This window comes from Charadrius vociferus, unplaced genomic scaffold, assembly GCF_000708025.1.
Source record: "Charadrius vociferus isolate BGI_N301 unplaced genomic scaffold, ASM70802v2 scaffold136, whole genome shotgun sequence".
In the NCBI taxonomy this organism is placed as follows: domain Eukaryota; kingdom Metazoa; phylum Chordata; class Aves; order Charadriiformes; family Charadriidae; genus Charadrius; species Charadrius vociferus.
In genome coordinates this window covers 986623-1014529 of record NW_009648960.1, presented here as the reverse complement: position 1 = coordinate 1014529, position 27907 = coordinate 986623, and the positions used below count along the sequence as shown (strand labels likewise).

Here is a 27907-nt window from a genome sequence, read left to right as displayed (position 1 = left end):
TTTAGGGTGATGATGGACGAGATGGAATTGGTGGCCCAGGTCCTAAAGGCAGAAAGGTAAGTGTATGCTCAGCATGCCCATCTACCAACATGAGTTACCAAGGGCAAGGAAGTAGCCAGTGCAGATGGGAAAGGACAGAGCCTGGGTGAAGTCAGACACATACAGGGACAAAAATCAGCCCTCTGTGTACCCTTGTGAGAAAATCAGGCAAGACTCTTCAAACCTTTCCCCTCTGTCTTTGTCTTGGTTTGCCTATGTAAAACATCTTCTCCAAGAAGGCGGTATAATCCTTTTGTACCTTCAAGAAAGCTTGATGAATGTCTGTGGGACTTTGAAAACAATATGCCAGCAACTCTGATAGTTCCTCTACAGCTGAACTCAGCCTTAGAAGAGCAACCAGACCTTAAAAAGAGTAGCTGCTAGCTTTTTGTTAATCATACAAGGAACAAAATTGCAAAATGAATTTGCAGTCTCACTCTTTTTTCCCTCCATTTAATTCCTTCAGTTGTTACAGATCTGCCTGCAGAATCGGGTTCGTTTTCTAAAACCCTGTATTCATATAAACCCTTCTGTTGTTTCAGGGAGAACGTGGCTTCATAGGCTACCCAGGGCCTAAGGTACAGTACAGCCCGTGAGCTATGCATTCATTTTCCAAGCAACGTAGCCATTACCTATGGTCCTCTGCAGATTTAGAGCTACCGTTTGTGTTTTTCCCCAACTAGGGTGGACCTGGTGACCGCGGTGGTGCTGGAGGCCCTGGCCCTAAAGGAAACAGAGGCCGCAGAGTAAGTTGGACCATGACACAATTTTTCCCCTCTGCATGAATGGCTTGAAAGATGCGTGCATCGTTTCCACCTAAGTGTTGACCTATGCTCCTGGGAGTCCTCTTGCAGATGTTCATGGAGAGGATTTTTTTTGCGCTCTCTCTCTCTCTAGGGAAATGCAGGAGATCCTGGGACACCTGGTCAGAAAGGAGAGGTTGGATACCCTGGACCATCTGTAAGTATTCATTGCATTGCTGATGGAACCTCTGGCTTCCTCCCTGGAGAGACTCCTGATTGCCTCTCTGAGAAATGTGATGGTACCTATTGGTGCCAGGGGTTGAAAGACATGCCCACCTCCATCTCCTGCTAATTTCAAGTTGGGCAAATTCCTCTTTATTTGTCTTGGATGTGTCTCTGTAAATTCCTAATTAGCTGTTTATCATTGATAAATATTCACCCACGCTCAAACCGCAATGCACAACGGGAGGAAAAAGTCAGGAGACGGGCTTTTATCAGACACTAGGACTTTCCCATGACAGCATGTCACTTAAAGCTCCTTCTAGGAAGTTCTCAGCTCTTTATGATTTATCAGCCTACACAGGATGCGGTCCATGACCAAATCTGTCTGGCACAGAGCACCCTAGGAAGGCCAAGGTGAATTGGCTTGCTTTGCACATGAACCTAGAGCATCCTAAATGCCCCTTTTGGGTTTGGTCTCATCTAGGTTCACTCCTCACAGGGAAAAACATTTCCCCCTGTTGCTGAAAATACAACTGAAAATGGGCAGGTTTCCCCTTAGCTTTTGCATGACCCGTAGTTAAATAATTATTTCAACTGGGTTCATGGGGCACCCTGAAAATAAACATCACACTCAATTTTACTTTACTTTTTAAACAGGGACTTAAAGGTGATAAAGGAGAATCCAGAGATGTAAGTGTGGCATCATTTCTCTCTTGTTTTGAAATACTCTTTTGTTGGCTGTGTCACATATCTCTTTTTTCCCTTTCTCTACCTCTTTCATTTTATTTCCTAAAGCAATGTGCGCTTGTGCGGAACATCAAAGACAAATGCCGTGAGTATATCAGTGCTTTCCTAATTCCCTGTCACTACCCTTGTACGCCTGTCATGTTACATGAACAGCACTAACCAAATTGCTTTTTTTCCCCATCTTTTCCACAGCTTGCTGCTATGGTAAGTCATCTTCAGTCCTTTAAATCCCAATGTGATGATGTGCCAGAATTTTTTCTCTCCCCACATATGCGGTATGAATGATTTACCCCCACTGAGGACATGGTCCTTGCACCCTGACAAGTATTTGGGGCACTATTTATTCCCAACACACATTTCTGGCAGGTCCCAAGGAGTGCCCGGTCTTCCCAACTGAGCTGGCCTTCGCTATCGACACCTCCTCGGGTGTTGTGAGGGAAGTTTTCAACAGGATGAAACAAACTGTGCTGAGAGTGGTCAACAACTTAACCATTGCTGAGAGCAACTGTCCTCGGGGTGCCCGGGTCGCTCTGGTCACCTACAACAATGAGGTCACCACAGAGATCCGCTTTGCTGACGCCAGGAAGAAATCGAGCCTCCTCCAGCAGATCCAAAACTTCCAGGCGACCCTGACCACAAAGCCACGCAGCCTGGAGACTGCCATGTCCTTTGTGGCCAGGAATACCTTCAAGCGTGCCCGAAGTGGCTTCCTTATGAGGAAGGTGGCTGTCTTTTTCAGCAACGGGGACACAAGAGCCTCCCCGCAGCTCAACGACGCTGTACTGAAACTCTACGATGCTGGGGTCATGCCCGTGTTCCTCACCAGCAGGCAGGACCAAGTTCTCACTGGAGCGCTGGAGGTTGGGGTCATTTCCCTTTTCTTTCCTAGTCTGTTTTGCTGGGGAGATTGATGGTGTTGGCTTCCACAGACCTTTCAAATGCTTAGCACTGAGAAAGCATTGCTGGCCAAAATCATCTAGCATGCCTATTAAGAGAGAAATCTAAACACAGTGCATACTGTGAAATGCTAGTGAGGTTATTATAATGAGTCATTTGCTTCCCAGAACATGTCCCCAAAGTGCCAGGTATGGTATGAAACAGAAGAAAAGACAGTCCTCATAGCAAGAAAGGTCTGATTGAGACAGAAAAGCAAAGGGTGAGAAAGTAGAATGGTAGAATAGTTTGGGTTGGAAGGCATCTTTAAAGGTCATCTACTCAAACCCCCCTGCAATGAGCAGTGACATCTTCAACTAGATCAAGTTGCTCAGAGCCCCCAAGTGTTTCCAAGGATGGGGCATCTACCACCTCTCTGGGCAACCTGTTTCAGTGTTTCACCACCCTCATTGTAAAAAATTTCTCCATTGTATCTAGTCTAAATCTACCCTCTTTTAGTTTAAATCCATTACCCCTTATCCTATCACAACAGTCTTTGCTAAAAAGTTTGTTTCCATCTTTCTTATAAGTGCACTTTAAGTACTGAAAGGCCACAATAAGGTCTCCTCAGAGCCTTCTCTTCTCCAGGATGAATAACCGCAACTCTGAGCCTGTCCTCAGGAGAGGAGCTCCATCCCTGTGATAATTTTTGTGGCCCTGCTCTGGACTTACTCCAGCAGGTCCATGTCTTTCCTGTGCTGAGGGCTCCAGAGCTGGATGCAGTAGTCCAGGTGGGGTCTTACCAGAATGGAGTAGAGGGGCAGAATCACCGCCCTTGACCTGCTGGCCATGCTTCTTTTGACGCAGCCCAGGATATGGTTTGCCCTCTGGGCTGCGAGCAAACATTGTTGGCTCGTGTCCATCTTTTCATTCAGCAGTACCCCCAAGTCCTTCTCAGCAAGGCTGCTCTCAATACCCCAGCCTGTATTGATAATATGTGTTGCCCTAACCCACGTGCAGGACCCTGCACTTGGCCTTGTTGGACCTCATGAGGTTCCCACGGGCCTACTTCTCGAGCTTGTCCAGGTCCCTCTGGATGGCATCCCATCCCTCAGGCATGTCATCTGCACCACTCAGCTTGATGTCATCTGCAAACTTGCTGAGGGTGCACTCGATAAGAAGTACTGTTGGCAGCGAGAGAGGAAGTACAGAGATTTAAAGCAACAAAAAAACCCCAGATGAACATGCTGAGCACTTGTTCAAGTGCTTGACCCTTTACTTGGAGTTTATGTCTCTAAACTAGTCCCACTAACTGATGTCAGGGGCATTAGACTCCTCCAAATGGGATCCACAAAAAGCAGCATGCTGAGTAGAGAATCCCTTAGAGTTTTGGATTGCCCTCCCATACTTTGAGCTGAAAATAACAGAAGGCAGCATTACTAACACCATGTTTTTCTGTTTGCATCTCACCAGATCAACAACACAGCGGTTGGACATGCAATTGTTTTTCCAACCAGTGGCGGTCAGCTGAATGAAACTATCCGGAGGCTCTTGACTTGTCACATTTGTCTGGGTAAGGCATCCAATTTCTCCTCTAGATAGTGCCAAATCCTTCTGGTTGTGCAGCAGTTGGTTGTCAGTGGTGCAGAAGGGAAGCCTAGTTGGGAGTCAGATGCTGAAGACAAGGGATTTGTATTCTTAGGTTGAGCACAAAACATTGGCATGAATGAGGCTTGCTGTTTAGCATGGGCGTTCTCCACTTTGCAACGAGAAGCTTCTTTTTTGGCCAATTCCCATTTTCACAGCCCAAATACCAATAGCTAAGAGCTCTAAAATATGGCCTTCTGCCATTTATGACACAGTGCTTGAGGGATCCCTTTGGATAAAGGAGTGCATAAAAATACTAATGCAAAACTAAATGTGTTCTGGGATGGAATTACTTTGGTATTAAGTAATGGACCAGTGAATGTTCATGGCTTGATAGTAGTATTTCATATGACATGAGAGAATTTATAATGACAATGGAGGGTCATTTTCAGTTCCTCCAGGTGAAACCTACTGTATTTCTTCCCTAGATGTCTGTGACCCTGATCCCATCTGTGGTTTTGGTAGTCAGAGACCTGTATTCAGAGACAAAAGGGCAGCCCCAACAGATGTAGACACTGACATCGCCTTCATCATGGATAGCTCAGAGTCCACCACCCCTCTGCAGTTCAATGAGATGAAGAAGTACATTTCCCACCTCGTAAGCAACCTGGAAATCAGCTCTGAGCCAAAAGTATCTCAGCACCATGCAAGAGTGGCAGTTCTCCAGCAAGCTCCTTACGAATATGAAACCAACTCAAGCTTCCCGCCAGTAAAGACTGAGTTTTCACTAACTGATTATGGATCCAAAGAGAAGATCATTAATTACCTTCACAACCAAATGATCCAGCTCCATGGCACAAGGGCTATAGGAAGTGCAATTGAACACACAATAACTCATATTTTTGAAAATGCACCTAACCCTCGGGACCTAAAAGTCATAGTTCTGATGATGACCGGTAAAGTGAATAAACAAGAACTTGAGTACCTGCAAAAGGTTGTTATCAATGCAAAATGCAAAGGGTACTTCTTTGTTGTTTTGGGCATTGGCAGGAAGGTGAATGCCAAGAATATCTATAACCTAGCTAGTGAGCCAAACGATGTGTTCTTCAAGTTGATTGATAAACCAGGAGAGCTTCATGAAGAGCCCTTACTACGCTTTGGGAGACTGCTGCCATCTTTTATCAGAAGTAAGTAAAACACCCTGCATCTAAAGCCTTATGGAAGGGGCATCGTGTGACCTCAGAGGGATTAATATGCCAGGTTTGGTCTTCCTGCCCGTTGGCTGGGGAGGCTCTAGGCTGACCACCTCTTTGGGCAGTGGGGCCCACTGAACTGTTAGTCTTTTTATATGTTCTGTACTGTTCGGTCTGTTTTGTTGCTGCTCATAGGTCTGCCTAGTTGAATATGTCTGTTTTTTCTTCACTTTGGCCTCCCCAGCCATCCCGTGCAGTCTGTTGGTCTGCCAAGTAGAGTCTATACTTTTGTCTGGTTTGACTTGATCCCCATGGGCTCGCCTGTGGGATCAGACATAATCCTGCCTGGCTTGCTGGTCACATCTGCAACATGTCATCTAGTCTCATAGCGTCTAGTCCTGCTGGGGCTCTTGGCCCTCTGCAGCCCAGCAGCCTGCTAGCACTCCCCCGAGCTCCCCAAACACCCAGCAAATGTTTCTTCCCAACTTCAGCATAATCATGTTTAGCAGGTATTTGGATGGCTCAGGCTGAGATTTGGAGTTGCTGTATGCAGATTTAAGGACGAGATGAACAGGATTATTTGCTCAGGGATAAATAATACTGCTGTGTTTGGGATGTGCTGATTGTGTCTTGAAAATTTGCATCTCGGCTTAGCTAGAGACCCCAGGCTGGATCTCCAGCTAAAGCCAGCTGCCAGAGATCCTAAACAGACCTGGTCAGCAAGGACAAGAAATAAGCCTTTTCTACAAAAGCTAGTTTTATCAAAAGAGTCCTGAAAAATCAGTCTACTGAGCTAAAAAAATCACTGATTCAGGAATGTCTTACACTAAATAGGAAGCAAACATGAGCACATCTTTCCCTGGAAATAAATGTTTAGGTTTTCTCAGTTTGCTTTTTCCATTTACCACTTACAGGGGTCCTGGAAACTTCTAACTCTTGAAAAAATATTAACTGTGTGCTTGGAAGTGCCTTGTTATAAGCAAGCTGTTTACATGTGACAGACTAAGACATATAGCCCTCTGGTATCTTGTATTTACTGCTCTCATGTTTGTAAATTGTAATAACAAATCTCCCAGCCCGGGATGCTGCAATAACCACAGAAAATGTCAAGAGATAATCCATAGCTTTTGTCAGAGCAAGCAAGAACAGGGTTTTCTAAATCAAGGAGAAATATATGTTATGTATTGTTGGTAGGTAGCCACCATCCTCAACACCAATGTTTAATGCCAGACTCTCTCTGTCTCTAGGCGACTTTGCTTTCTACCTGTCTCCAGAAATAAGGAAACAGTGCGAGTGGTTCCAGAGTGATCAGCAAGCCAAAAGCCAGACTCCCGGGCACCCCGGGCACAAAGCAGTGTAAGTAGTGGTTTGTCTGCAAGAAAATGAACTTTACTAACAGCCTGTCTGGGGGAGAAGCATTCATTTCCAAGTCCCTGTTTGGAAAAAAAAGTAAGAAAATGCAATTTCAATTATAAGAATCAGGATTATCAGCATGTTACCAGTTCCTTTAGTGTTGTGGCAAAAGAGCAACAGAACTATCTAATATAGAAGGGTAGACAAATTCCCATATAATTTTAGATTTCCAGTAAATTTCGCATTTATCTATGTATAAATTATATGAAGGAGGTATATGCTACTGTCATGCGGGTCAGGAATTCTAGAAATTACTATTAATTTGGGGTTTTCCACTCAACAAACTGCCCTGGACTATCTACTAATCAGGATGCATCACAGAATATATCCTAATATTTTTCTGAACAGAAGTGAAAGCTTGTATGACCAAGACTCATTCATGACAGCACAGAGCTGTCCTGGCATTAGAAGGTCGAGCCCCTTGGAATCAGGCATGCTACAGATCTGTCTACTGAATTCACCCTTATGTGTGTAAAGTTGGTGTACAGACAGACTTGTGCGCCAAGTGACAGGCAGTGCTCTGCAGCACTTTTTACTGCTTGGCTGTGGGCATATCTAAAGCTGACAAAGGCTATTGATCTAAAGGGGGGGGGTGTTCTTGCCAATGGTTTCTACATCAACTCCTCTCCAATTCCAAAATTCTGCTTATATGGGGGGCAGCGGGAAGCCATACCAGATGCTTTTGCTTTGACAGGTACGTGGCACCCAACGCGACCATAAGCCGGACCCTCAGTGTCAGCACCACAGTCAGTGCAAGCACTAAGCCTGTTGGGAGCACCAACGCCCGTGCCAGGACCACAACTGCCAGCACCACGGCCCAAACCAGAGCCACCGACCAGACCACAGCCAGCACCGTGGTCCAGGTGAACACCACCGTGCAGAGTGCAGCAAGCACTGCCGCCCACACCAAAGCCACTGGCCGCACCACCACGAGCACCACAGCTGCCGTGGCAGGTGGCAGGAGAAGACAAGGCGGTATGTGAAAGGCTCTCCCTACGTGAGCAATGTCTCTCACGTCTCTATACCACAGTGGGCTGTAGCTTTTTTTCCTCCCTATGGGAAATGTCACTAAAAGGCCAAATTTCATGCTTGCAGGTGCAAAACTGGAAATTAAGGTGCAAAACTGGAAATCTGCACTGAGGCTTAAGGCTGTGTTGAGAATTTTGTGCAAAACTGGGTGAGGAACAGACTGCCTCCAGGCAAAACACAAGCAGGACATCTAAACATGGGACAATTCATCATCTCCTGCCTAGCTCAGTAGTACAGTGACAGAGCACTTCTCTTTCTAGTGTGGCCCATTTGCTTTCTATGTTTTCCTTGTAGCATTACCCCTCAGCTAAGTTTTGCTATTTATGGTGATTCATACAATGACATAGTTTGCATTTTCTGTCAGCTAATATAAATAGTTCAGTTAGTTCACTGGATCAGTGTGAAGACCTATTTGGGAATGCTAAAGCTCTTTCATGTCAGCACGGTTCATGTAAAGGAGTTTTCCCCTGTGTTTTTGCAAGGGAGTGCAGGCAGCTCTGCACTAGCTGAACAAGTAACAAAGAACACATGTCAAAGCACAGGGAGGCTTAACCAGTCAATGAATGCATGTCCCCATGTAAATAATCAATAAATAAAAGCAATCAGCTTTTGCAAGCTTAATGCTTTCATCAGCTTGCGGAGAACAAATATTTCTGCATGTTTCTTGCTCCACTGTTGCTTCCAAGCAATGCTTATAAAGATCTCATCCAATACTCTGCCATAGCAGGAAAACATTTCCCTAATAGCTTCTTTGACATGTCTATGTTTGGTCTTAAGCAGGCTCTGCTTGAAGATCTTCATCAGTTCAGTGAATCCATTGCGCCCTAGAGAAGGATCTGACTGGACACATTTACAGTTGTTGGGAAAGTTGTGCTGGGAATCACATTTCAAGCTATGTAAATCTCACAAAAAATTGCTTTGATTTGCTAGATTGCAGCAGATTATTAAAAAATAAATAAACCACTTGGTAAATCATCTAGGTTATGGAAAAAAAAACCCTCCCTACAGTGTGCTGAGTTGGGTATCTGAGATAGCAAAGTCACAATCTGGTTTGCCCATGCCACAGCTGGCTGCAGAAAAATTTATTTGCTGTGGACTAGGAAGGAGACCCTGCACCACAGAAACATTTTTGTCTTGACACCTTTCCTCTTTAAGTCCTTGCTTAGTGTTTCTTCTGATTTTGCATTGCAGCAAAGACCCACGATATCCAAATCACAGATGTCACCGAGAACAGTGCCAGGCTGCGCTGGGCCAGCCCCGAGACACACAACGCCTACATTTTTGATATCACCGTCACCCTAGCACATGACCACTCTCTCGTGCAGAAGCAAAACCTGACCGGCACTGAGCACGTCATCCGAGGACTCAGAAGCGGACAGAAATACCTTGTCGTCATTACCGGCTACCAGAAATCCCAACCCAAAGTAACCTACACAGGGACATTCAGCACAAGTAAGTACCTCTTGAGGAAAACACAGAAACATTTATTTTTTCATAAAGTGGACACAAAAAAAATGAAAAAACCCAAACATTTAAGGGTCAGGGAATCAGTTGGTACCAACGATCTCAGCCCTGGCAATGCTCAGTTGTGTCACTGCATGTCTCTGGCATCCTCCGGACCAGCAGTAGGAGCCAGTTATGAAACGCTGTGAATGTGTTTCTTTGGCAAATGCAAGTTGAAACTTCAGTGGTGTTAAACCAACACAGATTGTGGGAGAATTAAAGTCAGGCCCAGAGGGGGACTCTGTCTTATTGTGCATGCAGGAGGCTTTTGCACAATGGATTTTGGTGGGGTCCAGCCAGCATTGCTGTAATTAATAGTAAGAGTCAAACTGGGTTAACACCGAATAAATTCAGTCCAGCCTGATTGCAAAATAAGCAAGAAAAGCTGTTTCTCTGATTGCCATTTCCATATCCACCTGCCTGCTGCTCATGCTATATTATCCCTCCAAAAAAACATAAAGAAGAGATTAAATAGAGGGTTTAGTCCTTTGGGGATCCAAGCCCCATCTGTACAGATCACACGTAAACCTCACCAAAACCTTTGGTGTGGCCAAAAGTTGCTAAGACACAGTCATTTCTTTGTTTAATAAAGTTTGGCATAGAGGTGGTGAGGAGAAGTTTATGCTGGTCCTGCCAGGGCTGCATCTGGCTTGTTCTGGCACTTTAGAGCTGATTTCAGTGCCCATGGAGAGCCTTTCCATTGGCTCTGATGGGTTTGGCTCAGGTCTGACATCTCTTACCTTCCCAAGCAATAAATGTGCCCACAAAAATGTTGAGAAAAGACATCAGTGTGTAGAATTAACATTTGCATGTTGCTGACTTGGAGCTCTCAATACCCAGGGAAGCTACATTTCCCATAGAGTAAATCTTAAATGGGAACAAATTGGGCAGGCAGCAGTGATGCCACCTATGCCCACAAGCTGTGATGTGGACACTGAGTAAGATTGTCCCTCTTACCCTCCGCCAGAGAAAAGCAAATCCAACTCTTCTTGTGGCTGCAGCCCCCTTCTGCCCTCCAGCCCCATGGAAAGTAAGCCACAGGTTGCCCTGGGAAAGGAGCATGATGCTATATGGTGCAGTCATGCAGGGCATGATGCAATATGAACCATGTTCTCCTTTCCGTCACAAAGGATTGTCAACCCCAGTGACAGTCCTCAACAACACTGTTCTCAGAGGGCTGTGAGGCTGTGAGTGTGGTCAAGGAGAGGTGTGCAATGCATAGAGAGCCCTTGAGGGCTGCAGGGGAGCAAGAGAAGATCCATCATGGACTATTCGCTCCTCTGGAGGATGCCTTTTTTTTTTTTCTGCTCTCTCCTAAGGCCAGAGGTGCAAAGCTAAACTAGCTGCAGAGAGGCCATGTTTACTCCTCCAGAGCCCCTGCCCAGTCATATGCTGTGGGGTGAGCAGGGGCCATCCAAAGCATTTGTGGGGGGCCCTGGAGATGCTCCTTCACAGTCACCACCGAGGATGAGCCTGACTGTGCAGCAGAGCCGCTGGCTGAGGAGAGCAAGGCAAACCCGTCCCGGTGCGGCTGGGCGGTCATGGATTACTCATCCCATCAGCTGCCTCCAATAAACATTTCTGAAATGTATGTGCTAGGGTAAACAGATCCAGACCTGACTCCTGCGACTTGTGTGTGTCCCCCGCACTGGAGCTGGGGCCAGTGAGTTTGTTTATGGCTGTGCCGAGGGCGCCACTGCAGATCCCGTTCCCCTTGGCTGACCCCACTGCTTCTTTCCCCCAGAGACCCCGGCACAGCCCAAGGTGTCCCTGGCCAACATGATGCTCAACACTGAGCCCCTGGAAGGGCCTGAGAGCGGTGAGTATGGGCGATGGTGGGAGTGCTGGGCTGGGGGACTTTGCCAGGACCCTCACGGAGAGCTTGGCTGTTAGCACCATTCTTTCCCTTGCCTGAACCCAAACCTGGCCCTTCTCAAAGCCCTGCTAGGACCAAAGGATCTGCGAGTCCTTTGCTTTGCAGAGCCAGCAGATTATGAGCTAGATGACAGCCTCATCCATGTATACCTGAGTCCTGTATTGGAGTCTCTGCCCCATGCAGGATCCCGAGCCCCCTGAAGTTGCTGTGATCTTCACTGGGGACCCAAACCAGGTCCTGTTTCCAGCACAAGGATGGGAAATGAGCCAGGGCCCAAGCAATGGTTGCTATCCAGGGACAGTCTGTGCCCCATGACCTCCCTGGGACTTGTAGGTGCAGGTGTCAATGCAGAACATCACCTGATGCTTGTTCGCAGTCTTGCTCATTTGCGGCAAAGAATAGGTTTTGGGCCCTTCATTTAACACTCAGCTCTCAACAAGGACTTGACCAACAGCCAGGGATTGCAAGGGATTTAGTGTCAAATATTTGCATAAATTTGGCTAATTGGTAGCCTCCCTCCAGTTTAACCCATCTGCCCATACCCAGTTTCTCTGCCACCAGTAAGTAGTAGTAAACCATGTAGTAAACTGCTAAATGAGAAAGCTGTCAGATCCTACTCTGTTGTTAATCCCATTAACCTGTGTTAATAACCCCTAATTACTGTAGATGTTAATATGTCATCTCACTACTTTTGTTGACATTCAAGCTAATTATATCAGCGCTATTACACTCAGTTGTACTGTAAGTACCAGGCTGCAACCCTTCCTCCACGGGTCTGGGAGGACTCGCAGCCTCCATAAAGCAGCACACCCCTGTTGCAGGCACCAGCTGTGGATCTGGCAACCAATCCTCATCCCTGAATTTTCACTCTTTGGGGTTTTTTTTTAAGCTTTTTGCTTGCACTATGGCTCACTTTCTTCCTGAGGAGACTCGAGAGCATGGGGAGATGTTGGCTGAAGGCACTGTGCCAGCAGCAAGAGCTGCAAAGCTGCTGTTGGGGTCTGGCTGCTCACGTTGAAAGGGGTGAGCATGGACCTCATGCCTGGCTGGTGGTACCACCAGAGCTTGCTGCAGCAGAGGGGCTGAGGGCTGGTGCTGGGCAGGGACCATCTCATTTCTGCCTTGCTGCATGTCCCATCATCCCACCCTTCCCATGTGTTCCCACTCGTTTGGTCCTCCCTGGCACAGGCATCCCCATTCTTGTCCCCACCAGGTGACACACACCCCTGTGGCTTTGTTAAACCCCTCGTGTTCCAGACTTTTGGAAACAAGGTGTGCAGTCTTGTGTATGTCCATCTGATCGAGGGAAAATGGATGTGCTGTGTGCTCACTCTGCGCTTCAACGCAGACCTCAGCCTTAGCTTCTCTTATTGACCCACTCAAACATCTCTACCTGAGGATTTATGGCAGCCAGCAATTTGGGGAAACATTCCCCGAGGATGCCAATCTGAAGTTTTTCAACAGGCTAAAGATGTTAAACATGGCAGGGGATTTGTGATGCGTTGTTTAGCCGAGTCTTCTCTGTGCAACAGGAGAGACCCATGTGTAAATCTTCCAACAGACCTCAGAGGAAGCCCCAGATTCTGGCCTCCTTATATAGGATAAGCAGCTGCTAGCACGGATGGCCTATCTTTTCTAATAAAAACTCTGGGATTTGGATCTAAATTATCGTTTCTGGGCAGGAAAGGAACATATGTTTAAATCCGCATCAAGCCTTAAAGTCTACCAGGTGCAGCTTGCCTTTAGAGATAAAATAAACACACGTAAGGTTTAAAAGTTACTGCCAAGACAAATAACTTTGAAAATAGATGGGGGAGTTGTGTGAGGGCCTGATCTTTCGTGCGCCAGTGGGGAGTAAGGGGCTCCCACCACCTTGGTCCAGGGACTTGGAGCTTGGATGTGCGACGAAATCAAGAGTAAGGAGAGGCAAGCTGGAGGTTTGCATTCAGCAAGAGAAATCATGAGACAAGGAAATGCCACCAGTCCTGTACCCGGCTTTTTTTTCTTTTTTTTTTTTTTCTTTTCAATCTCTTTGCTTTTTCAGCTTTTAACCCTTTCAGAGTCACTTAACCTTTGCACCTTTTGACATGCAGATTGGCCAGACCCTTGCTTGCTGGACTTTGACATGGGCATGCAGTGCAAGGACTATCAGATTGTGTGGTTCTTTGACTACAAAAACAAGATCTGCAGCCAGGGTTGGTATGGTGGCTGTGGTGGTAATGCCAATAGATTTGAGGCCGAAGCTGAGTGCATTAGCAAATGCTTAAAACCATGTAAGTACCACGTGGGGAGTAATCCTTTTGTATTTTATCATATTGTCAAATAATGGTTGGATCGGAGAGAAAACAGTGTTTAAAATCCAAACACACGCACTTTTTCCTCCAGCAGCAGCTGAGAAAGCCATGCAGCAGCCACCCCTTGAGAAAAGATTATCGTCAGGTAACACTCAAAAAAAAAATAATCACAAACCAAAGCAAATCCATTATTTCACCTTGACCACTTCATAGCATGCATCCAAGCTTTTCCAATACAAGATCACCAGTAGTATAGACTTGGTTTTCATTTGCTCCTTGACATGACCATGCCCTACCATCTGCTTTGCATGAGCAAGTCACCTTGCATGCAAGTTGTCACACCAGGACACGTGTTTGCATGACCTGAGTACAAACCACAGCTATATGGTAAAATCCTGCACTGGATTTCATGAGAAAAGTGGGATTGCTGGACTGACGCATGGCACGGTCCCAAAGCAGTCTCTATTATCGTTGCATGACTAACCAATGCCACCACTCAGCGGTGTGCCTTTGCTGAGCTGCAAAGAATTGCAAACATTTTACTGCCTGGAACCAAAACACTTGATGGAAAATTACTCCACGGGGCTTGGGGCTTGCGTGCAGATGTTTTCCTTTTGCACCAAAAGATAAAAATCAAAGGTGAGGGAGGAGCCCACAGGAAAAAAACAATGACCTTCTCCCTTCAAGGAGCTTCTGAGATTAAAGGGTTGTGTTTGCAAACCTCTTCAAGACCTGGGAAGGAAGTAGAGACTTGCAATCACCTGTGTTGGTTCCTCAAGGGGTTGGGATGGGAACCTGGCCCCAGCAAAGCCTTGCTATCATAGCAGCCTGCCCCTTCTAGTGGCGTTTCAGGGGCCTTTGCAGAGATGGGAGGGAAACCTAGGAGTGAAGCTAGTTCTGGCACCTAATGGCAGGGGATTAATCCTCATAGGGGCATGACAGGGTTTGAAAAGGCCCCTCCCACCCATTTTATTTTCTTAGGTGTATTTTTGGCTCCTTAAATCAGACTCAGGAATTTTTGTCAGTGGCAGAGGAGCAGCCTGAGTCCAGCTGTGGGTGCCCCTGCAGAAACACATAGGCAAGCACGGAGGAGGCCACCACAAGCCATGGAGATGCCTGGGGTGGCAGCTACTTGCAAAAGGAGATTACAAGGTGCTTCTGGGCTGTAAACGAGCACCATGGACAAAGATCTGTTGGCTGCAGCTTGAAGACTTTTCAGGCAGAGGAAGAAGCGGGCAGCTTGTGCAGAAACCTGTGGCTTCAATCTAGACCAGGATTTCATCCTCACAGAGCAGGGAAGCCTTCCTGATGTGTTTTTTCTCCAGAGGGCACGTGCTTCTGCTAGCCTCATCCCATAGACCAGCCCCTTCTGATCATCATCACATGCCTTGATGATGTTTCCAGCAACTGTTGTTCAGGCTGAAGTGATATTTCATTAACTTGGCGCCATTCTGCCCTGGGCAGATAGTCAAGAAAAGCAACTGAGGGGCCCTGGAGGGATGCTCGCGCCTGTGCCTGCCCTGCCAGGGTCTCCTGCTCTATTCACCACTTTATTCTCTTTTCATTTTCTGCAAAACCAGAGCTTGAATCCACCATGGAAAAAGAGACACAGTAATTCATGCACAGCTCAGCTTTCAAAATGATGAGTGTTGGGCTGGGCTCTCAAGTCCAGCCCACACCAGGCACTGGAGCGAGGTGCAACACTGAGAAATGAACTGGTCTCCCAAACCTCAGGGCTTTTTGGGTGCAAAAACATGGGTCTGGAGCACCCTCCCATTTGAGGCCTTTTAAATGCTGTGCTAACCTTTAATTACCAAATTTTTAAATATTTGTTTATTTATTTACCATGACAAAATTAACTGTAAGTGCAACTGAAGAGCCCAGGTACATTTTCTCCACGGGATGAATTAAAACTCTGGCTTACAGTGGCTGTCCCCATCTTTTGAACATGCCAGAGCCAGCTGCAGCTTAAAACACATTTTAGCTCCCTAGTTCTTGCTCTCCATCAATTCTTTGAAATTTTTGGATAAGCTTTTGTTTCATTTATTGTGTTTTGGGCTTTTGGTTTTTGGTAGGGTACAAGGTTTTTGTTAAAATGCTATCCAGTGGTTCATCCAGAGGAGTTACTAGATGGTGTCTGACGGTGCTCTGAAACTGGAGAGTGGCACAAGCCCCTGTGGTGTGAATATTAGGGCAGGCAAACTGAAGATCACAATTCAAGTGAAGTTTCAGCAGCTTTCCTGAAGCCAGATCTGCCTCTAAAGTGTTGGCTGAATTTCCTTGAGCATCCACTGATCCTGAAGGCTGCTTCCACTCTCAAAGGGGATGAAGGGGGCTGAAAGCTGGGCTGCCTGCACCCCGTGTTGCAGTGGAAAATGGTGTTATACCTCCCATCAGCTGAATGCTTTGATTACCGGCTGGATTCCCAAAAGGGTGTGCAGGGATTGGGGTAGTCATTCTTGTGTTCATATCTGCTGGCTTTCAGTGCTTTGGAAGGCAGGGAAGAAGGGAGATGGACTTTGAAAAAAAAAAAAAATCTGAATAACAAAAGGCGAAGCGCCTGCCAAAGACATAGGGAAGCTTTTGGCTGTAGGAGCCCAAGAGCTAAGCTGAATTGGAAGGTCAATATTGATTTCAAATTCCAAGGAAAAATGGAGATTAAAAAAGAAATCCTGCTTCAAAAATTTGCATCTAGAACAGGATAATGGGCAGGATCGTCCCTTCGGACATGTCTCCTCTCTTGGCAAGGACATATTCCCAGCTCCTCCTATCTAAACAGAAAACCCACTGCTCAAACAAACCACCCAATCTCCGTCACGACCGCAGCACCGACCACTTGAGTTTGACCCTTTGACCACAGCATTGTTCTGGCAGCGATCTGTTCAATTGCTCACGGCACGGAGGGAAAAATGCAATCAAAGTGAGCTGGCAGAAAGGGTTTAGATGTTTGGCAGGATCTGCCCAGAAGCATGCCTGATATTGGTCTGGGCACTTCCATTTTCCCCCAGGAGCACCCCGGCCTTGCTGGAGCATTCCTGGGCTCTGGGCAGCCGCCAGCACCAGCCGCAATTTCCTTTAAAGTAAAACCGCTGCCAGGGCTTTCTTATTGCCTGGGGTCGGTTGCCAGACCTACTTTCTAGTCAGGATTTCTGGGATAATCTTTTGTGCCCTTCTTCCCCTGAAAACTTTAGAAGGGTTTAGTATGTCTTTGCTCTCACCAGACCCCAAAGAAGCTTGCTGGAAAATGCACCTTTTTATATATTTACCCTATATGTATATACTCCTTCCTATATTCATTCGTGGGTATGTTGGGGCTCTGTTTCTGGTAGGACAGAGACCTGGGAAGATCTCTCAGCCCCTTGCAATTAGTGATGATTGCTTTTTCTTATTGCTTGGGACAGGCAGAATCATAGAAAAGTGAATACAAAATTATTTTTTACCAGCATTGATCTTTTGATCTCACAAAATCCTGCCTTCATGTGAGCAGCCTGAGGATTACAGCTATTTCAGGCGTCTTCGCTGTTAGCAAAGAGCTGTTTCTGAGGGCCCTGTGTGATTTGGAAGGGGGGGTACTAAAGGCTTGAGGCTGTTAACCACAACTTCAGACAAGTCCTGTAAGTAGCTTGATTTCTAGCACCTGTTTTACAAAAGGCACGATCCAAATACGAGATTATCAGAAGATAACTTCCAGACCTGCATTTCCGCAGCAGTCATTGCTGGTGTTCTCTTTATATTGATTTATCTTTGCATTTGTCATAAACCCAACTTTTTTAGTTGAAAAAAAAGGTCCTGGTTGCAAATACTCCTCTAGTAAGAGGAAGCCCACATTTTGCCCACCTGACTTCCCCCCACCCCCATTCATTTTTCAGTGCTGGCTGTTTTAATTATACTTGTTTGATTGATGACTTACGATTTTTATGCTTGCCCAAGGCTGGAAACCAGCACCTTGAAGCTGTACTGCTGGTAAGTGGAAGCAATGACTGTGATATAAGAAATTTTTGGGATCTGACTGAATCAGGGATATGGTGACAAGGCTTTTCCAGGAAAAGCCATGATGACTGATGATTACGCCATGCTGAACACACATTCCCTCTGTGCAGGTGATCCCTTGTTTGTGACTTGATGTTAAATTAGTGGCTAATATCAGATTTTTTTACTTTATTTTTTAAAATGTATTTGGCAATTTCATTTTAACACACCCAAATACTTTATTTTCTTCCCTGCTTTCCCAGCAAGGGATGCAGAATGCCATGGGGCAGTGTATGGTAGGTCAAGGAGCATCTTCACATAGAAGATATCTCTTTTTGAGGGAAGACAGTATTTTTAATGGGAAAATGATGGTGCAAATACTTTTTCACTTCCAGTCCAGCCAGTCCTCTCCCAGTTCTGAGGCCTGCCAACCCATTTCCTGCAAATCCAGGGGATTTGCAGACAACTGCTGCTGTGCAGCACTCTTCCTTCATCTCAGCATTGCTCCGTGGATGCATGACTGCAACCTGGTCGAGGGCTTGTGGATCACGGCTGGCGACCTCCAAAGACCTTTTCTTTGCAAACTAGGAGATGGGATTTAGTCACAGGAGCCATGCAAAGTCTATGCTGTGGTTGCCCTTTCTGAGCTTGCATGCCAGTCATGCTCACAGGCATTTCTCTGCCCTGCAAATATATTCAGAGAGGCTGTGTTTCACCCAGGAGTGCTACTGCTGACTCTTCTTGCTCCTGCTTTTATCCTCAGTCATGGATATCTGCCGGCTGCAAAAAGATGAGGGCACCTGCAGGAACTTTGTGCTGAAATGGTACTACGACCCTGAGACCAAGAGCTGTGCCCGGTTCTGGTACGGCGGCTGCGGAGGCAACGAGAACAGATTTAACACACAGAAAGAATGTGAAAAAGTTTGCACCCCTGGTAAGCAGCATACGCGTGGCTGGAGACGGGGCCAGCCAGGTCCCTGGCATTTCCAGTCTGGTGCATGGCAGTAGTGAGCTTGCTTGCGGTGCTCTGGACTCCACAGCAAGTCCTATCAATGAACTCCATTTATCCTCCCTCAATATTCTGCACAGCTCCTCATGCATGGATCAACCTCATTTATATTCATTTTCTCCATCAAACCTTTTTCAGGTAACATCAACCCCGGTGTGGTGACGACAATAGGAACATAGAGCCAGCGACCTGTCAACACATACCTCTGAGACAGCCAGGAGCATCAGCCATTGCCACCTTACCCCTATAGAAGCTAAGGGTATAGACTACCTTGCACTGCACTATTTCATGCTTTTAACTTCCAAGCAAACCTTGAAGAAAGTGTTTTGCTGCATGACCTATCAATATGGTGCTAAACTGTTTGTGGACTGAGTGCTACGTGTCCGGGTTATATTGTATAGCTTCAACATTACCAAATATTTACCTAATTGCAGATTGTTATTGTCTCTCAACACATCTCTAAATTACCCTTTCTTTCCAATTCCGGCAGTCTGCCTGTCTAAGGCACTGTAAAAATGAGACAAAAAAAAATCCCAATAATTTCACTGCAACTGTTACATGCTTGCTTTTATCATTTTCGTAACTGAGCATAACTTTACAGGGGAAGCCTTCGTCTAAGAGAGTAGCTAATGCTGATAAACAAGTGGTTCAATTTTTCATTCTTCCTTTTTTTATTTTTATTTTTTCTTCTTTTGCTGTATTAGATTTCAAACTAGATCTCTTGTATGCATTTGTAACATATGTGGCCAACCAAACTAGCAAGGAAAAGGAAGCAAGGTTTCCGAATGCAAATGCACTGCTGGGACCAAGGCCTCAGTTAACAAATTTTTAAATTGTGGTGTAGGATGCCTCTGGCATTCTTCTGATGTTGTATGTTTTATAAAATACAAAGCAAAGCAATTTGGGGGGGAGGGGATAGCCGGGGGGAGGGGGATTTTATTTTTATTGTGGATTCTGTGTCAGGAAGTCTATACAAAGAACTTTTAAATAAAGTCTAATGGAGATTTTGAGAAACTCATGGTTTTGCCTTTGTGAAAGCTATGGTGGACATCAGTGGAGTGATTTTCCAGGGTCTGGAAACCATTTATTTGGAGGGAAATCCCAGTGGCCCTTAAAGGGAGGATGGATGTAGTATGGATATTCAGGGTGGCATCACTGAGATGCTGCTGGCGACCTGGAGTTTTCCAGCTTAGAAAAAGGTGGAAATGGGGATGTCTCAGGAGATGGTGAAATCCCCATCAGCAGGACATGGCCCTGAGCAACCCAGCCTCAGCTGACCCTGCTTTGAGCAGGGTGTTGGACCAGAGGCATGTAGAGGTCCCTGCCGACCTGCATGACTTAATGACCCCATGGGCATTTTCAGGTGTCTCCTTTGCTGCCCATAGCCACGATGATTTTTACCCCAGGGTATTCCTGTCTTTATCTGAGCTCATGCCAGGAAGCTAAAATTCACAGAAACAATGCACTTTTCCCTGCCTCTCCAAAAAGTCCACCTAAAAGCACGAATGAACACTACCTGCTCTTCCCAGGGCATGGAGCAGCTCTGGGCCATGGGGCTGAGGTCCTAAATTTCCCCAAGCCTCAGTTGTGGTGTTCAGGCAGCGGTTGATAACTCTTCCCATGGCCCAGTGGAGGAGCTCAGGAAGAAGAACAGAATGGATGGGGTAGCTGAATGCCAAAACCAGAGCAGGTCCACAGGGGAGGGCATTTCCTCACTTCTGGAGACCATGGTTGCATTGGTTAAATCTTGGAAAGGAGACCAAGGTTACAATTTAAGGATTATCCAGTGTCTTCCTCCATGGGTCAGGGCGGGAGTCTCGCAAGGCAAAGGTGACCTGGTGCTCACCTGCCCCACACTTTGGGGTGCTACTTTCTGAAGCACTTCAGGTGGGTCTTCAAGGACCATGACATGAGACACCCTACATGTATTGTACGTGATACCTTTGAAAGCAGCTTTCCCAACAGGATTTGCCTTCCATAACACCATTTACAAGATTAAACAAAGTTGGCAAGACACCTCAGGTTCCCCGTTCATTGCTGCACATGTTCCACAGGGGCCCAAGAGGCTCACCTTGCCTTGTCCACGTGCAGATTCCTTGTGGCAAGGGGAGCAAGTAGGGCTGCTCTGGGCTTCGGCCCCATGGGGATATACATTTTTAGGTGTCCCAGCTTTTGTGTCATTCCTGGCATGCAGAGCAGCCTACCTCCCAAAATTCCCCATCAGTAGCAAGCCACTTCTGCAGGGCTCGGTGATGGCAGAGACACTGCTCAACTGGGGATGAGCTGAGTCCTGGCAGCCACGCTTGGGAACCTGTGCACCCTCTCCGAGCATATCACAAGGGCTTCAGTAAAAAAGAGGGGAATGGGTAACTTTTTATTATTTATTATTATAATTGGCTCTTGCAATGGCTGCACTCAGCTGTGGCTGCTCCGGGTGACAGAGCAGCCTGCCCTGCACTTCACCATGCACAGAGACATGCTGAAGACCCCATTTTTGCTCTCACGGGGTATAAAAGTTGCAGCTAGGTCAAAGTGACACGCTAATCATCCTTCCCTCTAGCCTCCCACCCCTTTTGCAGCACAGGAGAGGTTTTCCCAAAGTCAGTGCCGCCTCCATTTCCCAGGAAAGCTGCTTTCAACAGACCATGCAGCGCTCTGGGATGTAAAAGTGCAGACGGGGCTTTCACAGTGTGCCGGGGGGAGCAGGCAGCTTGGGAAGGGGCCTCCCCCCATCCCCTCCATCCCTGAGGCCTTGGGGCATTGCAGTTGCCTCTCCCAAGCCTTTTAAGGAAGCACGTTATGCCCCGGGCTCCCAGCCAGCGGCCGGACGGGGTTACACATGGAAGTCATCTGCAGCTGGGAGCACATCTGCCAGCTTGGATGCGGGACCAGACCAGGAGTAAAAATAGCTCAGCCCAGCCCGGCAAAGCCCCAAGCAGCATGCTCCGCTCCTGGCTGCCGATGGTTAGCCCTCACATCTGCACCCTGCTGCTCTTGGGGTGGCCTTTGGCATCTCCCACCACCATTTATTAGCACCCCCATGCTGCAGATTCCGCTTAGCATCGTCCCAGTTGCCAAGTCCCCCCATGTTAGGGGAAGGGGCTGCTCCCCTAATGTGTATTTTGCAGACAAATTAGATCTGGATAAATAGTTCTCTTCCCCTTGTAAAACCATTTCATAGCAGCATCCTTAAAGAAATACAGACACTGCATTAACGAACTCAAGACAAACCTGATGGATATATGTGTTGTAACCCAGAGGACACAGTCTCTGGATCAAGATCCAGAGGACACAATATCTCCTACATCAAAAATGCCCATGACTCAATCTTCCACCCCTGCCTGAGAATGAGACAGCAAAGATGTAAAAGCTGTACTCATGTCTAGCATTTCCCCATAAGCTGAGGGCACACTGTGACATAAAAGAGCTTCACTGGAAGCAAAGTATCCTGGTGAAGGCCTGTTCTGTGGTCTAATGCTGTTTAGGAAGTGTCTCCATCTTTTGGCATGCAACCTAAGCAAGCTGCTGGAGGACATGTCCCATGGTTGGGCTGTTGTTTTCAAACCCTCAGGCTGTGGCCCAAAAAGGACTTGCATGCCTGAAAGCCTGTTTTCTTGAGGCACATCAGCCTAATGAATGATCTATCAATCCCTATAAACTACGTCTCTCATTGCCAGACCACAACCGCTACCTCACTTCTACTAATGGCCAAGACGTCTTGTAAAAAAGTACATTGTCAGTGGAGAGGGTAACCTGGCATCCTCTTCCTACTCTGGCCTGCTCACATCTTCCTTTGGATAGGCTTGGCCACATGTTTCAGCATAACTCACCTGTGGGACTCATGCCGTGAGGCACCCCGAAGCAACACTAGGAGGGTCTGACCATCCATATAGACTGTACGGGTGGGATATGGTTGCCTACATCTAGGTGTGGTGTATCATTTCAGAAACTCCTGGGCACCAGTTACGCGGTCTGTGTGGGATTTCCTTAACCTCCTTTACCATGTCTTCCAACCCCACACAGATATTGTCGACCACCACTGAGCATCTTCACTTGCAGTAGGGGCTTGCATTTAGGCAACCAGGACCCACTCCTAAATGGAGGTGTGGCTGCAGGAGGGAATGTAGGACTTTGTGGTTTCCTCTGGGCAACCTTACTGTGAAATATTCCATAAGGAGGATCACAGGTAAAACAAGGGCTGGTGGCTCTTCTAACTGGGACAGAATTAGAATTAGGACTTGAAGACAAAGCATTAAATCCAAGACTCACTTGGACTTTATGCAGGTCTCCAAGGCAGGGTCAACCTGACCTATGTCAGCCCTGCAAAGGTTTGTCTAACCTGTTCCCAGAAATCTCCAGAGATTTAGGGCAACTCTATAATTGCCCTAAAGGGTGATAGTGGGCTGTCCCTGGGACAAATTATTACATGGCTTATGCAATAGCCATTCTCAAATCTCACTTGCTCTAATTGAAATCCAGAGGGTTTTGGATATGCATGCTGCCCTTGGATGCAAGTGAGCTACGAGTCTGCTGATGAAAACCACAGGGTTCAACACCAGAGCAGAGACATAACCTTTTATGATACCAATGGTATCATAAAAATGAAGAGTAGGACATGTAGCAGAGTTAAGCGTTGCAGCCAGACCCTTAAAGTTAGGATAGAACTGGCATTTAATGCTTGGTTAGGTTCTCTAAAATGCTGTGTAGCTTTGCATTTAATCATAGCCTTCTTGGGAAACCTCTACAAGGAGAGGCAAAGTGGCTCTGACACATTTTATTAGCCAGTATTAAATTTATTACATCAGTAAAAGAAGCCAGTCTAAAAGTATACAGATGTACACATGTACCTGCCTAGCTTCTCTCAGTTAAAGTAGGTTTTCCAGCAACACAACACCAAAGCAATGCCCTACACTGCAAGTGTTCACATTGCAAGGTCAAGAGTTTAAGGAAAAGGATGTCTTCCACACTGGGTGTTCCTGGAAATTAGGATGGAATCCAAGTGCTTCAGCATACACGTAGATAAACTTGACGCAGCTAACCCTGGAGAAAAGGATCTTCAGATAATTGAGACGTAAGTGTGGGCATTTCCTCAGCCATGGGTCTTCTGCGTGTCTATCACCCTACCCTTCGTCCCTTCTTGCTTCAGCCTCCTGATTGTGAGATGGAAATAATACATCTCCCAACCCTAAAATCATTAAACCTCTGAGTAACAAGGAGATGATAAGCTGAGATAAGAGGATTTGGAAGATGCTAGATTTTGTAGGTGCTCATTTGCTTTCTGCCTATGCATTTCAGCCCCTGTGGGCCCATAAGGTTTTTGGGGCAGGGCGGTTGCTCCTGGTGACCAGCATCTTGCAGGGACCTCACTGCAAGCAAGCACCTTTCCCGCGAGCTGAGCTGCTCAGCTGCTGGCGTGCCTGACACCGAGACTGGCATCCCAGACGGCTCCAAATCCAGAGATAATTTTAAACCCATGATAATTTCTCGGCCCTTGCCACCCACCCAGAGCCCCGGCCCACTCACAAAATGGCAGCAGGCAGCTCACTGGAAGCGCAGCCTTTCCGAAAGCAAACCCCATGGCTAAATTGGACGTGGTGGGGTAAACAGCCCCAGAAAATAGCTGGGACTGCGCTCCAGCTGTGGGATGATTTACGAGATGGCAGGAGCGGGTCTTTTCTTTGGTTAAACAGAGCAGATCCGAAACAGATGTCTAACCTTTATCTCGATTGCTGCGGAGACAGAGGAGCAGACAGGGGAGAGAGAAAGACATTTGAGTTTCCATTAGCTGCCGCTCCTCTGTCTTCCAAAGTCAGCTCATAAAGAAAAATGAACACCATTAGCCAGGAAACTTTGCTTTGGTGAACTATATGTTTTGTTTTGACCTTCGCTGCTATAGCGACCGTGCCGAAATAAAAGTGCAGCCGGCTGTGATGACCTCACCGTATTACTCTATTAAAATCTGATATTATAAAGATATAACTCGGGCAGATGATTGAAGATTTGCACATAGGCATGGCTGTGTTCTCCGGGAAACTGGGGCTGGGGAAGGGCAAGTACAGGGGGAATGAGGGCAGGAGGTTGAGGCATCCATCTTTTGGGATTTTTCCCACCCAGGGAGCAAGTGAGACAAGTGGGAGAGAAATGGGCTCTGCCTTGTGTTCCCAGGGAAGGGGTGACTTTTGGCCACCTGTGATGAAAAGATTCAGGGAAGCCTGTGCCGAGGGGGGACCACACAGTGTGGTTTCACAGCCCAGTGCAAGCAATGGGGATTTCCAAACTGAGAGCCTGAAGCATGCACTCTCCTAGCTCTCCAGGGAAATACCCTGGGAACAACATCTAGCTTTCTAACCCACTAAACCCAGCTTCCAAACCTGGGGTGAAAGCACCCCAGTGTGCTACTGGGAATCTCATCTGAGATACGAGTGTCTCAATTTTACAATATCCTAGAGGGCAAAGGCCAAATAAGTTGTCATTCTTAAAAACAGGTAGAAAATATTTTAGCCTGTAGGTAATTAATAGGTATTATAGAGCTTATAAACAGGATCTGCAAAATTGTGATCGCAGTCAATGAACTGAAGTGGAACCAAAAGGCCTGAAAAAAGGTTGCTAGGGACAAAAGCAGTAGTTTGTTAGTTCTGAAATACTTGTCTAGGTTTCCAGCAGTGAATAATTCTGCAGATGCGGAGGTTATGTTGGAGGTTAATAAAAAAAAATGAGCATTGCATTAGATTGACTGGAATATCGCAGAAGGCATGACACAGCCTTCTTTGGAAATAACAGGACCTCTGTGGCTGCTCTTCTAAAATGTACGTGTTTCAGGCTCCCCTGCCCGGCTCGCTGCTGCTTCCCTACTCCAGCCCTTAGAGCATCCTTGTAATCACCGATGGTTAAACTGCAGCGCACGTAAATCTCGGATGACAGCATTACCACTTACTGTCTAGCAACTAAAAGTTTAAACAAGTGCCATTTGGAAAGGAAAGTTAAATACACTCACTCACTGCTCACACTTTTTCCCCCGGAAATCTGGCAATTTTTGTGGCAAGAACGGTTTTCTAAGTAAAAGATGATCAATGGTTTAAAAGAGGCACTTTGCAGCAGGAGGATTAAATACTTTGAGCCTGACATTTCCCATTAACCCACAGCTCTGCTGCTCTCATGGCATTGCATTTTGCCCCAGTTCATTTTTATAAGGCTGCTAGGAATGAAAAATGATTTTGGAAAAGCCAGTGAGCTTGACCCCCTGCTCCTGCCCTGCGTGCCGGGGTCCCCGTGCGGCTCGCTGGGTGAAATGTCCAGCTCCCTGGACTCCTGGGCTGGCAGCGCTCAGAGTTATGCAGGGGTGGATTTTGGACAGACTGGCTGACAGTTTGACACACAGCAAAAAGTTGCCAGATTCTGAATCCATTTCCAAATTAATTACTCAAAATCCCCACCAAGCCCAGTTACGTTTTAAGAGTCCTTCACTTTCTCTGCACTTTCTTGTTCTGTGTCCCCCATCCCTCTTCCTTGGGATGCAGACCATGGGCAAAAACTCTGCATCGCTATTGGTGCCACCCCAGCAATAGATGCAGGTGGTTCCTGCAAGACTGGCTTGTGACTGAGCTTAGCTATTTTATTTAATGCTATTTCTCCTGCAGGATGGAAGGAGTCATGGGAGAAGGGCAGAGGGGCACCTCCAGGAGCAGCCTGGAAGACGCACTCCTTCACATCTAAAAGCCTGCTGAGGCAGAGCAGGTTGTAGGTGTCAATCTGGTACTAAAAGCAGCAAACCGTCCAAAGGGGAAGCTAAAAATGCAAATGTTACCCTGAAAAACTTCAGGGGACAAGCCCACAAGGTCTCAGAGAACAGTAACAACTTGTTATGCAGTGGTATAACACAGACTAAGTGCAGCTTGGGAACCTCAGAGCTGGTGGTGACTGCATTAGGTGATATCTGCATATTGCCCCTAATCTTAGGAAACACCTAAATATAAATATAAAAAAATATAATTCTCCTAGCAAGGAGAATTATAATTTTCCTCCCAAGGGAGGCTATTTCTTGAAACAGACCAAGTCAGACCATCCTTACAATGCAGCCTGAAGAGCCCTTTTTGCCCACTTCCCAGCAGGACAGGGTGGATTAGCCGGGTTTAGCAGCCAAGTCCAAAAGCCTTGTTATAGTGCTAGAAAAATATCTGCTGTTTGGAAGAGCTTAACGAGCTCTGAAGTGCTTGGTATTGAAGCCAGCTTAATCCTGTAAGTGGGAGGAAAGCAAAGAAGCCAGGAGTTGTGCCTGCGCAGACTCGGGGATGGGGTTAACCCCAGATTAAAGAGCCTGGTTTGAGGGCTACCTCCCATTTTTTAGTACTTTTTCCCTAATGTGACCAAAGCTGTATCTGCCCCATTTTTTTGCCTCCAACACCGGCCAGCCCCAGCTGCCTTGGAAAGGGGTGTGGGATAGGGAAACAGGTGGGGACCGTTTCCACGTTGGGCTTGCAGCACCCCGCGGCTTTGGGAACCAGTGACCATCACTGGCACATCTCCATTTAACACCCCAGAGGGTATTTTTTCCCCAGTTAGGTGCCATTCAATAGGTTTTTTAATCCCTCTAAGGCGTCCATGGTCCATTTGACATGCTCCATCCGAAGCCCCCAGTTTGAGACCTCAGTTTTGGCCGCAGGCACTTGAGCATCACCTGATTAGGAAGTGGAGCACTATAAATGGCACCTCGTTTCCACTGCTCTTCTGCTGCTGCTGCAACAGGCAGATGCTGGAATGCTGCCTCCTTTTTTCTTTTTTTAATTTTATTTTTGGGAATAAAAAGGCATTTTTGTTTGTAGTCTGGAGCCAAGCTCATTGCAAAAGAGCAACTGCACTCTGGTCAGCCCTGTCCATCGTCCCTACAGCTGCGTTCCATCATGGGGCCGTCTAATGCTGGTGGTCACGTAAAGATGGGGAGGAGAACATCCCCCTTGCAAATTTTCTTTGACAGCCTGTGTCTGTAAGTGGTAAGCTCAGCCCTCTTCCAAGGGGGCTCAAGGATTTAATGAACCAGTGCCGTGCTGATCTCCAGGTGCCCATGTCCCTGGCTCCCCTCCTCATAGGTGTGGGCTCAAACGTTTTCCAAGATGAGTTTCCCTATGCAGGTACAGCTCCGGAGTCGGCAGCTCATCCTGACTCAGTTTGCAAAGCCTCCTTTGCTGCTCTGGGGTCCTGCAAGCCCCACAGCTGTGCATCCCATCGGGGTCCTCCAGGCATGCAAGAGGCTGCGTGTGACGAGTTTCCCAGCTTCAGCAGCAGCATGGGAGGAGCTGGCACAAGGGGTGGCAGCCATGCACCACCAAAAACCACTACCTCCAATCAGCTTTCATCATGCCTTTGCTCCTTTGGCATTTCTCAGCCAAACATGGAAATCACCGGAACGTTTGGAA

At 46.9% G+C, this 27907-nt stretch overlaps 1 protein-coding gene across 1 annotated transcript in view; it reads left to right on the top strand.

The window, feature by feature from the left end:
• The window catches only part of COL6A3 (collagen, type VI, alpha 3), a 54755-nt gene extending 35357 nt beyond the window's left edge, over positions 1–19398 (top strand). The window contains exons 28-43 of the mRNA XM_009887586.1: positions 6–56; positions 582–617; positions 723–785; positions 937–999; positions 1662–1694; positions 1800–1836; positions 1944–1955; positions 2118–2611; positions 4098–4197; positions 4700–5398; positions 6652–6760; positions 7512–7792; positions 9038–9298; positions 11094–11168; positions 18252–18422; positions 18636–19398. Of these exons, the coding sequence (XP_009885888.1) occupies positions 6–56; positions 582–617; positions 723–785; positions 937–999; positions 1662–1694; positions 1800–1836; positions 1944–1955; positions 2118–2611; positions 4098–4197; positions 4700–5398; positions 6652–6760; positions 7512–7792; positions 9038–9298; positions 11094–11168; positions 18252–18422; positions 18636–18676 (2526 nt within the window). The 3' untranslated portion in view covers positions 18677–19398. The remainder of the gene's footprint in view (positions 1–5; positions 57–581; positions 618–722; positions 786–936; positions 1000–1661; positions 1695–1799; positions 1837–1943; positions 1956–2117; positions 2612–4097; positions 4198–4699; positions 5399–6651; positions 6761–7511; positions 7793–9037; positions 9299–11093; positions 11169–18251; positions 18423–18635) is intronic.
• Positions 19399–27907: the final 8509 nt, after the last annotated feature.